The sequence below is a fragment of the Pelophylax lessonae genome (assembly GCF_965119305.1).
Source record: "Pelophylax lessonae genome assembly, chromosome: 4".
In the NCBI taxonomy this organism is placed as follows: Eukaryota; Metazoa; Chordata; class Amphibia; order Anura; family Ranidae; genus Pelophylax; species Pelophylax lessonae.
This window is the reverse complement of record NC_138771.1, coordinates 460,988,597-461,002,347: the sequence shown is the minus strand read 5'-3', so window position 1 is coordinate 461,002,347 and position 13,751 is coordinate 460,988,597. Positions and strand designations below refer to the sequence as shown.

The 13,751-nt window shown below is 41.7% G+C and overlaps 1 protein-coding gene across 6 annotated transcripts in view; it reads right to left on the bottom strand.

Annotated features, from left to right (window-relative positions):
- GRIA1 (glutamate ionotropic receptor AMPA type subunit 1) overlaps positions 1-13,751 on the bottom strand; it is a 455,708-nt gene that overhangs the window by 31,265 nt on the left and 410,692 nt on the right. For all 6 annotated transcript variants that reach the window (XM_082253268.1, XM_082253270.1, XM_082253272.1 and 3 more), the window contains exon 12: positions 1,955-2,153. In XM_082253268.1, the coding sequence (XP_082109394.1) occupies positions 1,955-2,153 (199 nt within the window). The remainder of the gene's footprint in view (positions 1-1,954; positions 2,154-13,751) is intronic.

The window sequence follows — 13,751 nt, the reverse complement described above, 5'->3', positions numbered from 1 at the left end:
ATCAGCCCTACACTACACTGCACTTCAGTAAACTGTGTCAAACAAGATGAATCAGCACAGCGCCACACTTCACTGACTGCCCTACTCACAAGAATCAGCACAGTACTACACTAAACTGACTGCAGTACACTTTGTTAAACATGAATCATCCCTGCACTACACTCCACTGACTGCAATAAATATGAAACCACAATCCACAAACTACCTGCCTAATCTCTACTCCTAATCTCCGCTAACACATTACACACAGCTGCCGTGTAAGCAGCCTTATATAGTTTGGGGCGAACTTCCCGCTGAGTGCCACATTTGTTTGTGTGTTCAGCGAACACACGAACACCCAATGTTTAGAGTTGAACTTACGTTTGACTCGAACGTTCAGCCCATCCCTAATCTGCACTCTTTCTTCAGGCCTTGCACAGTTCCCTGGGTAGACATCTCCAAAAGACCCTTTATCCTAAACACCACGTGGTAACAGTTTGAGTTGATTTATACATGGATTTCAACTACTTCTAAGGAAGTGGATTTCACGAAATGCGTAGAGCAAATTAGGATGCAATCTCTATAGTTTTATTACATGTTCACATGTTTGTCTTTACATTAATTTATGCCTTTTATGGATATATTCTATCATAATTTTTTATATACCAAATTATACACCTTTACAAGTGTGCTATGGCTCAATTGTACCATCTATGTGTAAAAGTTATCTTATTAATTGTTTCAACTAGGGTGTAATAGATCATTAAAAAAAAAAAAAACTTGTTTTTATTACATATCAATCCTTTTTGTATATGTATTTATACTATGTTTATATGTATTATACCAACGGTTAGTCCCACACCTCACTTGAAGTCCCAAACCTTCCTTCTTGTTTCTCCAAATAATAGGGATGGAGGCACATTAGCATATGAGCCTCATTTAAAGTTCCAAAACCTTCTTTTCCATTTAATAAACGTACCATAAAGGTTTTTACACTATGTGGAGCACTTTTTTACTTTTCTGAGGATGAAATAATGGTGATACTACCCCGATGACCTTCACCATCTGTGTATCGGCCTTAAGGGAACCCCATAGGAACGTTACAGGAAGACCCTGGCTGAGTGTTTAAGCCACACATGTTGTTGGCCTTTCCTCACATTAGGGCTCCATTTAGTGGGTAAGCTTGCATTTTTACCCCTCTAAGGTGATGGTATTCCAGTCTGGATTTCACATATGGTGATGGATGGTGACTTTGAACTTCTGATTACATATGAAGACAACTTTATTTTGTTCACTGTACCTTCACTTGACTTATACTTAATTTTGCGCTTAATTTGGGAACTCAGTGATGGTGCCTCAATTTTAATCTTAAAAAGGACCTGCAGACAGACTTTTTATTGAGTTTGTATAGTCTAGGCCAGTGGTTTCTAAACTGTGGCTTGGGGGCCAGATGCGACCCTTTGCTTGCCATTATCTGGCCCTTGCAGAACTATTCCTCCCACTGAAAATAATAATGAGGCAAAATTCCTTCCACTGACATCGAAAGTGGGGCACTATTTCTCCCACTGACACCAACTATGGGGGACTATTCCTCCCACTGACACCAATGATGGGGCACTATTCCTTCCCCTGACAACAATGATGGGGCACTATTCCTCCCACTGACTAGTCCTCTCACTGATACCAACTGTTACTAACGCCAGGACATTTTTTGCTCCTACTGGCTACAGTCCAGCCCCTCTAAAGTCTGATGGATAATAAACTGGTAATTTGTTTATAAAACTTAGCGACCCCCTAGGCAAATGTTAGACCCTTTATCATATTTTTATTGCTGTGTCCCCAATACAGAGATTTCCCTTCAAGTGAATGAGTGGAAGTCTCCCCAAATAAGGGAACATCCTAACTCTGCTGGCTGCACTGGCATGCAGTGAAATCTACTGTAGAATACAATCAGTTAGTAATGATTTTAACAAACCTTAAAAAATTCTTTTGTAGACCCAGAATCTAAGGTTCCATATGCTATCTCTGTTTGTTTAGCCAAATCGTCAGCACTCTCGATGGGTGATACCATCCTCTCCACTGTCAAGAAGGCCGCTAAATTTGCTGTATAAGATGAGATGATGATGAGTGTGAAAAACCACCAGACACCGCCCACAATGCGTCCTGAGAGAGACCTAGAAGGAAATATCATAAATTATTTTATTAAGCAGAACAGGGTTATACCACAGTGCCATTTCTAACAGATCCTGAGCATACCAGGATCGAATCTGTTTTAAAATGTATACATTTATTTTTGTGTACAAGGTTAAGGAGAACCTAAAATACATATCTGGGGAAAAGAAAAATCATGCAGTATATCTCAGCCATACACATAGTACTGTATATTTCCATTATATATTATCTTTTTACGACAGTATAAGTACATAAAAATGCTTGTTTACCCTGGCAGAAATGTACTCCACACCTAAATTCCAATTGTGGGCTAAAAACACAGTGCCTTTGCTGCACATTAATCGCAATAATTGAGAAAGCTCTGTTTGCCAAAATTTTAGAATACCTCCCTTCTCCTCATCTCCACAACACAGAGGGGTGGTGAAAGTCAGACGGAAGAACTGGGAAGGGCAATTAGACTGCTTGGGACAATACTGTAGTGGCCTTGGACCTGCATTTCCATTCTATAGAGGGCCTCAGCTCTGTTTAAACTCACAGATAAACCTGAACACTCTGGAACTAACCCCAATTGTTAGGATTGCTGGTGGCACTGTGCTGCTCTGGGCTGATTGCTGCAGTTCCAGTGTCCACCAGCAAGTGTCTCCCAGAAGCCAGCAGGCTGTAATGATCAGTTACACCTATGTTGAGCTGCCAGGAAGCTTTTTTAAGCCTGCTCCTCCCTTTCCCCAGTGCGTCACTATTTTGATTGCCTCCTCTTTGGCAGAGCCTTGTTCCTGTGATCCTTATACATAGCCATTCCTATCCTGTACTCCTCTGCCTTGCTCCTTGCTCTGTATTCCAGTGGCGGCTGGTGCTCGGTAATTGGGGGGGTGGCAAACCAATGCGCACCCCCCCCGGTCGGTCAGTCGGGTCGTCGGGTCAGTGTCAGTCAGGCGACACATTCCTCCTCCCCCTCTCAACCCCCTTACCTCCTTCCCCCTGTCGGGATCCGGGGAGTGCTGGATGGCTGAGCCGCTGTCCTCCTCCAGCCACGTGTGTCTTCTGCCTCTTCCTGGCTACTGAACAGTAAGATCGCTTCTCTTTTCAGCCAGTCAGGAAAGGGGTCTCACAACCCTCTTCCTGATTGGCTGGGAGGAGAGTCAGTGTCTCAATAGCGAATATTCATTTGCTTTTGTCACACAACTGGGTGGGCTTGGGGAGCAGTGCTCTGCGCCCTAGACCCACCCTTTTCTGAAGCCTATTAGAGTCTCTGACTCTAATCACGTGCTTCAAAAAAAAATCCCCTTTTGAAATCCATGCGTCCTGGCGCCCTGCATGTAGATAAGGGGGCTGGACGCATGGATGGGGGGGCAGTGCCCCTGCACCCTCAATGGACTTATATTGTAAATATTTGTATATAGTCAGTTGTTCGTTTTATTACCGTATATACTCAAGTATAAGCCGAGTTTTTCAGCATGTTTTTTTATACTGAAAAAGCCCCCCTCGGCTTATACTCGAGTCACTGGCTCACTTACTTTTTAAAAATGTCACCGCGCATTCACCGTCTGCCCGGGAATAGCCGAACATGTACGGGCTTTCCCGAGCATCGGCGGCGCATGCACGGTGATGTGTTGGTGCCGGGCAGCGCCATTTTTAAATCTAAGGCGCCTCACCGACAGGTAAGTGAGACTCCTCCACAGCCCCTGCATTTCCTCATGCAGTGCTGTGGGCATGGCACAGGACATTCTCCTGTACCATGCCCACAGCACTGCATCTCCTGTGCCATGTCTGTACCTACTGTGCCATGCCTGTTCCTACTGTGCCATGCCTATACCATCACTTGTGCCATGCCTATACCATCACCTGTGCCATGCCTATACCATCACCTGTGCCATGCCTATACCATCTCCTGTACCATGACCTGTGCCATGCCTGTACCATGACCTGTGCCATGCCTATACCATCACCTGTGCCATGCCTATACCATCATCTGTGCCATGCATGTAGCATGACCTGTGCCATGCCTATACCATCCCCTGTGCCATGCCTGTACCATCACCTGTGCCATGCCTGTACCATCTCCTGTACCATGACCTGTGCCATGCCTATACCATGACCTGTGCCATGCCTGTACTATGACCTGTGCCATGCCTGTGCATTGCCTGTACCATGACCTGTGCCATGCCTGCACCATGACCTGTGCCATGCCTGTACCATGACATGTGCCATGCCTGTACCATCACCTGTGCCATGCCTGTACCATGCCTGTACCATGGCCTGTGCCATGCCTGTACCATGACCTCTGACATCACCTGTACCAAGCCTGAACCATCTCCTGTACCATGCCTGAACCATCTCCTGTACCATACCCACAGCCCTGAATCTCCTGTACCATGCCCGCAGCCCCTGTCTTGTGTCTCGTGGTGGTCAAGTTGGGTCCAGTAGATGCTGCATTTCCCACCCTAGGCTTATACTCGAGTCTATAGGTTTTCCCACTTTTTTTGTGGTAAAATTAGGTGCATCGCTTATATTTGGGTTGGCTTATACTCGAGTATATACGGTAGTTATTTTCGTCTTTGGGGTTGGTTCTTGTTTTCTGGAGTTTCGTATGTTCCCTGTTTGCTGTGTATTTTTGTTTGTGTGTTTTACTGTGAATAAATCTCACTTTAAAGATTTCTACATTGTTTGGTCTCAGTTTCCATGTGTAGCTATATACAGCTGCAAAAAAGGTATGTGAACCCTTTGGAATGATATGGATTTCTGCACAAATTGGTCATAAAATGTGATCTGATCATCATCTAAGTCACAACAATAGACAATCACAGTCTGCTTAAATCATTAACACACAAAGAATTAAATGTTGCCATGTTTTTATTGAACACACCATGTAAACATTTACATGGTGGAAAAAGTATGTGAACCCTTGGATTTAATAACTGGTTGAACCTCCTTTGGCAGCAATAACTTCAACCAAACGTTTCCTTTAGTTGCAGATCAGACGTGCACAACGGTCAGGAGTAATTCTTGACCATCTTTACATAACTGTTTCAGTTCAGCAATATTCTTGGGATGTCTGATGTGAATCGCTTTCTTGAGGTCATGCCACAGCATCTCAATCGGGTTGAGGTCAGGACTCTGAGTGGGCCACTTCAGAAGGCGTATTTTCTTCTGTTTAAGCCATTCTGTTGTTGATTTACTTCTTTGCTTTGGGTCATTGTCCTGTTACAACAAACATATTCTTTTGAGCTTCAGCTGGTAGACAGATGGCCTTAAATTCTCCTGTAAAATGTATTGATAAACTTGGGAATTAATTTTTCCTTCGATGATAGCAATCCGTCCAGGCCCTGACGCAGCAAAGCAGCCCCAAACCATGATGCCCCCACCACCATACTTCACAGTTGGGATGAGGTTTTGATGTTGGTGTGCTGTGCCTCTTTTTCGCCACACATAGTGTTGTGTGTTTCTTCCAAACAACTCAACTTTGGTTTCATCTGTCCGCAGAATATTTTGCCAGTACTGCTGTGGAACATCCAGGTGCTCTTGTGCAAACTGTAAACGTGCAGCAATGTTTTGTTTGGACAGCAGTGGCTTCCTCTGTGGTACCCTCCCATGAAATCCATTCTTGTTTAGTGGTTTACGTATTGTTGATTCGCTAACAGGGATGTTAGCATTTGCCAGTGACTTTTGTAAATCTTTAGCTGACACTCTAGGATTCTTCTTCACCTCAATGAGCAGTCTGCGCTGTGCTCTTGCAGTCATCTTTACAGGACGGTCACTCCTAGGAAGAGTAGCAGCAGTGCTGAACTTTCTCCATTTATAGACAATTTGTCTTACCGTGGACTGATGAACAGCAAGGCTTTTGGAGATACTTTTATAACCATTTCCAGCTTTATGCAAGTCAACAATTCTTAATCGTAGGTCTTCTGAGAGCTGTTTTGTGCAAGGCATCTTTCACATCAGGCAATGCTTCTTGTGAAATGCAAACCCAGAACTGGTGTGTGTTTTTTTATAGGGCAGGGCAGCTATAACCAACACCTCCAATCTCATCTCATTGATTGGACTCCAGTTGGCTGACATCTCACTCCAATTAGCTCTTGGGGATGTCATTAGTCTAGGGGTTCACATACTTTTTCCACCTGCACTGTGAATGTTTACATGGTGTGTTCAATAAAAACATGGAAAAATGTAATTCTTTGTGTGTTATTAGTTTAAGCAGACTGTGATTGTCTATTGTTGGGACTTAGATGATGATCAGATCACATTTTATGACCAATTTGTGCAGAAATCCATATCATTCCAAAGGGTTCACATACTTTTTCTTGCAGCTGTAGTTGGTCTCGCTAGCTACTGAATCCTGACACCAACACATAGCATGCAACAGTCCATTCAACAAAAGAACTTCAGAAACTAGTAGAATCCTGACACAGGATAATGTATGCATTTAGGTATTCTGCTGCAGAGGTTAGTTTAGTGTTAGGATTCCTTTTAGAGTTAGGTTAGTGTTAGGTTAATGATTTTATGAGGTTTGATATAAATGTTAAGGTTAATGTTGCAGTTTATGGCGTAAAGCCTAAAGTCAGTGCAAATTTCTTTTGAGTAGGGAAGAGTTAATATTTCATTATTTTTTTATTTATTTGTGTGAATCCATATGAGTTAGTGTCGGTTCACACTAGGGCGACACGACTTGGGGCGAGTTTTGCCGTCGCTTGTGCACCGCGACTTCGGCGCGGCTTGCAATGACTTCACATAATGGAAGTCAATGCAAGTCACTCCGATGTCGCCCCGAAGTAGTGCAGGAACCTTTTTCTAAGTCGGAGCGACTTGAGTCGCTCCTATTAAAACGGTTCCAATTGCACAGCACGGTCCGCTACTTGTCAGGTGACCAAGTCGCCTGACAAGTCGGAACAGTGTGAACCGGCACTAAGACACCTGTAGAGTGTTTTAGGGACAGGGGCTTGCTGTGTGTTTTTTTAAAACTGGCGACTGAGTTGCTGTAAAGCAAATCTGTGTTTCATCCATGCAGGGTAATTCAACAAATGTACTTTAAAAGCCACCTTCCCCATCGGGACATATGTTTCATGGATGTTCCATTCATGCATGAAAAAAAAAAAAAACAGTACTTTCAGATATGCAAGAGCATGTGCCTTCCTCTCCTTCCTCTCTTGTGACAGTTCTGGTTCTTTGTGGTTCAGTGCTGTCACATGTAAGCTCCAGCTAGGGCAAATTGAAGCTTACATAGGACTTACCTTACTCACTCCCAGAAGATGCGTGGAGTATAGACAAAGCATATGTTTGCTTTAAAGCAATTTTAAGCCAGCAATTTTTTTTTTTCTGGTTTGAATAGAATATTGAGAGGTTAGAACCTCTACCAAGTTAGGGTCCATTCACACAGGGCACAGACATGCATCTCCTGTGCAGGGCAAGCTTTTACAGGCATTGGGATGCACAGCTGTTGTGTGCATCCCTGTGCCAGCATCCCATTCATCTCTACAGGGACACATGGCTGCATGGGCACAACCGCTGTGTCCTAATATAACATGCAGATGGGTGCATCCCCCTTGACCCTCACCCGCATACACCTGTAAGTTATTTTAGGACACAGCCGCTGTGCTACCAGGATTCTAATAATCTTAACAAAAAATCAAATGAGGGACTGGTGTGAATGTAGAATATACACTATATTCTCAAAAGTATTCGGACGCCTGACTTTACACACACAAGGACTTTAATGACATCTCGATCTTAGTCTGTAGGGTTCAATATTGAGTTAGCCCACCGTTTGCAGCTATAACAGCTTCAACATATCTGGGAAGGCTGTCCACAAGGTTTAGGAGTGTGTCTATGGGAATGCTTGACCATTCTTCCAGAAGGGCATTTGTGAGGTCAGGCATTGATTTTGGACGAGAAGACCTGGCTCACAGTCTCTGCTCTAATTCATCCCAAAGGTGTTCTATTGGGCTGAGGTCAGGACAGTCAAGTTCCTGCACACCAAAATCGCTCATTCATGTCCTTATGGACCTTTTTTTGTGCACTGGTGCGCAGTCATGTTGGAACAGGAAGGGCCATCCCCAAACTGTTCCCACAAAGTTGGGAGCATGAAATTGTCCAAAATTTTTCAGTATGCTGACGCCTTAAGAGTTCCCTTCTCTAGAACTAAGGGGCCAAGCCCAACCCCTGAAAAACAATCCTACAGCATAATCTCCCTTCCGCCAAATGATTTTGGACCAGTGCACCAGCAAGGTCCATAAATACATAGATTAATGAGTTTTGGGTGGAGGAACTTGACTGGCCTGCACAGAGTCCTGACCTCAACCCAGTAGAACTCCTTTGGGATGAATTAGAGCAGAGACTACAAGCCAGGCTTTCTTGTCCAATATAAGTGCCTGACCTCACAAATGCGCTTTTGGAAGACTGGTCAAACATTCCCATAGACACACCCCTAAACCTTGTGAACAGCCTTCCCAAAAAAGTTGAAGTCATTATGGCCGCAAAGGATGGACCAACTCAATACTGAACCCTACGGGCTATGACTGGGATGGCTGCAAAGGATGGATCAACTCAATACTGAACCCTACAGGCTATGACTGGGATGGCTGCAAAGGATGGACCAACTCAATACTGAACCCTACAGGCTATGACTGGGATGCCATTAAAGTTCATGTGTGTGTAAATGCAGGCGTCCCAATACTTTTGACAATGTAGTGTATATGTGTAAAGCGCAGCGTAAATTGACAGCACTATACAAGTACCTGAATTAAAAAATAAATAAAATATTTTCTCTATTGTCACCCCTAAGGGTGTACAGTTCAATGAGATAAACACAATTATTCACCATCCTGAAAATAATGATGGCTGTTTAAGTTCCGTCTATCTAAAGTCGTTAATACTGTTCACTTTTAATATGCCTTGAGGGCTACACAGATTCAGTCAGGTACTGTCTAATCTTCTGGTGAAGTGTTTCATCAAAAATGCATAAGAATTTGAAGATATGGATGGCATCTGCGTAATGGATGAAATTAGCGCAGCAGCCGTGTCCAAACAGGAAACTGATGACATACTATGAAAAGTTCTGGACAGAGCCCAAAAATCTCAAGTTCAACAAGGATAAAATCTAGCACTTGTGGAAAAAAGTATAATTAGTGGAACTCTTAAATTTAGACTGTGTCATGCCCAATGATAATGAAGTAGCAGCAATTCAAAATGAGCCTGTTCCACAGGACAGACGGCCTAATGTCATTTTTTGGCATGAAAACATTGTTAGCACAATATGTTCATCTCTATGCCACTGAAACTGTTATAGTAAAATTAAAGTCAGGTCCATTTTAAATGTTATACATCTAGAAATTGTGCCTCAGCAGTACACTGAAAAATGTACTTTTCGACCTGCATTTCTCATTGCTTTTTTTATATACATGAGATCATCTAAGGCACTGCTGCCACGAGATTTAGAGTGAGATTTAGTGATGTCACTACTGTGCTATTTACTTTTTTCCTTCCCGGAGAGGAAGCTGCACCTGAAGCTCTCTCTGCTTCTGCTTTATTCATGGTATGCATCTGTGCTTCCTTGATCTCTCCTGCCTTTCTTGATAATTGTATTACCCCACAGACATCAGACCACCAGTTGTCAGGTGGGATGGGGGCAGCTCTGACATAAAGAACCAAGGCCCTGCTTTGCTGCTTTTATGCATGTACACAATGCAGAACAAGGCGTGGTAAATCAGTAATGGGAAATAAATTAGCTGCAGGAGTCTAAAGGCATTACTAGTGACTTTTTTCAGCTTGCCTTATTTTGGGAAAATTACTTCTGCAGAACAGGTTCACTTTTTTCACTTTTTTTTTATAGCGCAAAAAATAAAAATCGCACAGGTGATAATATACCACCAAAAGAAAGCTCTAAGCTGGGGAAAAAAAGGACATTCATTATATTTCGGTACATTGTCGCACAACCACGCAATTTTCCGTTAAAGGGATCACAAAAAATGGGCTGGTCATTAAGGGGGCAATCCCTTCCAGTCCAGAACTGGTTAATAAAGGGGAATTTGTGGCAACAGAACACATAGCAGAAGAAGCAAACTGAGAAAAGTACTGCTGCGTCTAAAAGAATATAAAGCAAACAGATGTATCCAAAGATGACCTTGAAGAATGTTTCATGCATCAAGAGCAGAATTGTTTACAATTGTAGAGCACAGCGATAATATTAAAAAAAAAGACTACATTTTGGTAATTTTAATTATTGCCTTAAAATTTCTCTACTTCTAGTGTACCCCTTTATTTTTTCAACATGAGGAAGACTGCACCTTTTACCAAGCCCTTAGCGAGACACTGTGTGAATGACTAAGTTAAAGTAGATGTCCACCTTAACGCTAACATCTCTGCATCTACAGACATCCACGATCTAACACTAACCTATCTAGCCCTGTAAAGAAGAAATCAGTATACATACCTTTTTTGAAGCCGATCTGACCCAATCCCACGCTGAGCTATCAGCCGCAGCTTCGCTGTGGAGGTGAGTGCAGAGGACACATCCGACAACGGAAGTCCCATAGTAAATCTATGGGTGACGTCACTTCCCATTCATTTCACAGCCGCTGTCGGCTTAGTCCTCTGCAGAGCTTCTGCTCCTTGAGACCGAACCGGACCAGCTTCAAAAAAGGTATGTATACTGATTTCTTATTTACAGTGCTAGATAGGTTAATGCTAGATCGTAAATGTCTTTAGATGCAGGAATTTTAGTTTTAAGGTGGACTTAGACTTTAAGGACAGACTGAAAAAAAACTGCTAGCCTAATAACCCTTACACACAATCCGAAAAATACCGCTTTCAAATCGATTGAACAATAATCTGATCATTAGTACACAGCTTTCAAAAACTGATCACCACAGTTCATCCGATATTATCTATTATTCGATTGGACAATAATAAAAATGTTCTCGTACAATATCTGATCGTATGATTTTCGTTTATTCAGCACAGTTGTCGTCCAAAAATAAAATACAAATACACTACAACACATTAAATCACTTCCAAATTTTTATTCTGTTGTCCGAGAATTTTCATAACTTTAGTAACCTATTCAATTTCTACTTGTGCCTAGCAAGCAAAAAAAGTCTGACGATCTGTAGCTGACACAAAAAAAGGCATACTGTGGATGACGAAGACCTTTTCACTGAGAACATGGTTTACTCTATGAAAGCTCAAGACCAAATTAACACTGAAATCCTAAATAGAAAGGCATATTTTGTCAAACTGCTGTCATTTTTTTTTTCGCCTCTGTGTTTAATCACCTCAATTCTAGTTGCTTTGACCCCCTTCCTGCCCCGGCCAATTTTCAGCTTTCAGCACTGTCACGCTTTAAATGACAGCACTGTACCCAATGAAAATGAAATTTGTATCATTTTTGAGACAAATAGAGCTTTATTTTTATGGTATTTATTCACCACTGGGTTTTAATTTTTTTTACTATATAAGTGAAAAAATACAGCATTTTATTTTAAAATTGATTTTTTTGTCATAAAGTTTTGCAAATAAATAATCTGTCTTCATTGTTTTTAGGCCAAAATGTATTCTGCTACTTTTCTTTGGTAAAATAACCCAAATCAGTGTATATTATAGAGTCCACAAACTATAGTAAACATATTTGAGAATTGATCAGTCCCAATGTACTGACTGACTATCTAATTTCTTGAGGCCCTAAAATGCCAGCACAAGCACAAATACCCCCCCCCTCAAATTACCCTTTTTTCAAAATGACACAGTCCATGGTATTTAGTAGGAGGCAAGGTGAGTATTTGGAAGTTGTATTTATTTTGTCATAATTTTTTGGAAAATGAAGAAAATAAATAATTTTTTTCCCCCCACAAAGCTGTAATTTTAAGTTATATCTCACACACATAATATGCATACTTATAAATACATCCAAAAATACATTCTGCTATGTCTCCTGAGTATGAGGACACCACATGTGTGAGCCTTTTTCACAGCATAAATGCATAAAGGAGCCCAAAATCCAAGGAACACCTTTGGGCTTTCAATGAGCATAAATTACGTATCTAAATTCCTGATTATCTATAACATTTTTGGAGACCCTGGAGCACCAGGACAGTATAAACATTGGAAAGAACTCAATCAATAGTAATTTCTGAAAGACATAGTAGGTATTTTGAAAATGTATTTTTTTGCCACTAGTTTTTGGAATATGCAACTTTTTACACAAAGTTCTCAATTATTAAAATATTTATAACACAGATCATAGGCATACTTGGAATTACACCTCAAAATACATTCTGCTACTCCTGCCAAGTCCGGGGATACCACATGTGTGAGACTTTTTGAAGGCCTAGCCACATAGAGGGACCCAAAACCCAAGGAGCAGCTTTACGCATTCTAGGGTCATAAATTATGCATCTAATTTTCAGACTATCAATTACATTTTTAGAGGCTCTGAAACAAAAGGACAGTAGAAACACCCACAATATAACCACATTTTGGAAAGCAAACACCCTAAGTTATTTAGAAAAAGAGGCAGGGTAAGTCTTTTGAAGACTTTATTGTTTTGTCACAAGTTTTTTGGAAAATGCAGAAAGAAAATGAAAATTAATATTTTTACACATAGTTATGAACTTAAATAGAAACTTCAATGTGACTGGTGCAGTGGTGATTAGGGCCACTGTGAGTGGTTTGGGACTGATTAGGGACACTGAGTGGGTGGTGGACTGGTGGTGATTGAGGGCACTGACTAGCAGCACTGCTCTGGATCAATTGTCCTGCTGTGGTGGTGGTCAAAATAGTGGAGAAAATAGCTGACAGCACTGACATAAAGTGATATCAGAGCAGCCAACTATTATACATGATCACTGCTACAGCAGTATGACGTCACCATGGTGATACTGCACTTGCTCTGTTGACAAGATGTAAAAAATGATATATAAATATATGTTTTATGTTTTAGTGTCTTTCTTTTTACATCCTGCCATCAGAGCAGTGCAGTGTTACCATTGTTGACACCACTCTAGGGAGGTGATTGAGATTTTTTTTTTGCACTATGATTGCTTATACAGACATAATAGCTATATAAGCAATAATTTTGGACTATTGCCAGCTGCATTCATGCAGCCTTGAGAAGTACTGTGATAGGCCAGAACTACCACATGGCATGGTACAGGACTACTGTGATTGGCCATGCACCATATGATCTCTGTGACCAATCACTGAGATCACAGTAGTTCTCAATGCCTGTATGAATGAAAGCTATTGTTTACAACTGGACATGTGATCTCTGTGATTGGTCATGGTACCAGGGCAGAGTACAGCCACCTGGTACTCAGATCGGTAATCTGCTGTGTAAAGTTTACACAGTTCTGGGAGGACCTATGGACACGTCCTTCTAGAACGACGCTTGTCTCCCCTGGCCATAAATGTTTAGTGGGGAAGTGAATAATTAGGGAGATCTCTCTTCACTTCTTATCCTTCCGACTCAACAGAAAGTGAGAGAATATGTTTCCAATGTGGAAGAAATTCCATCTTAGTCTTAGACAGTTTGCATGAGAACACGTGTTCCCATTGAAAGATTTCCCCATTCCTGTTTCGGTAGCAACTCAAAATTTTGAATTTATTTTCACTTT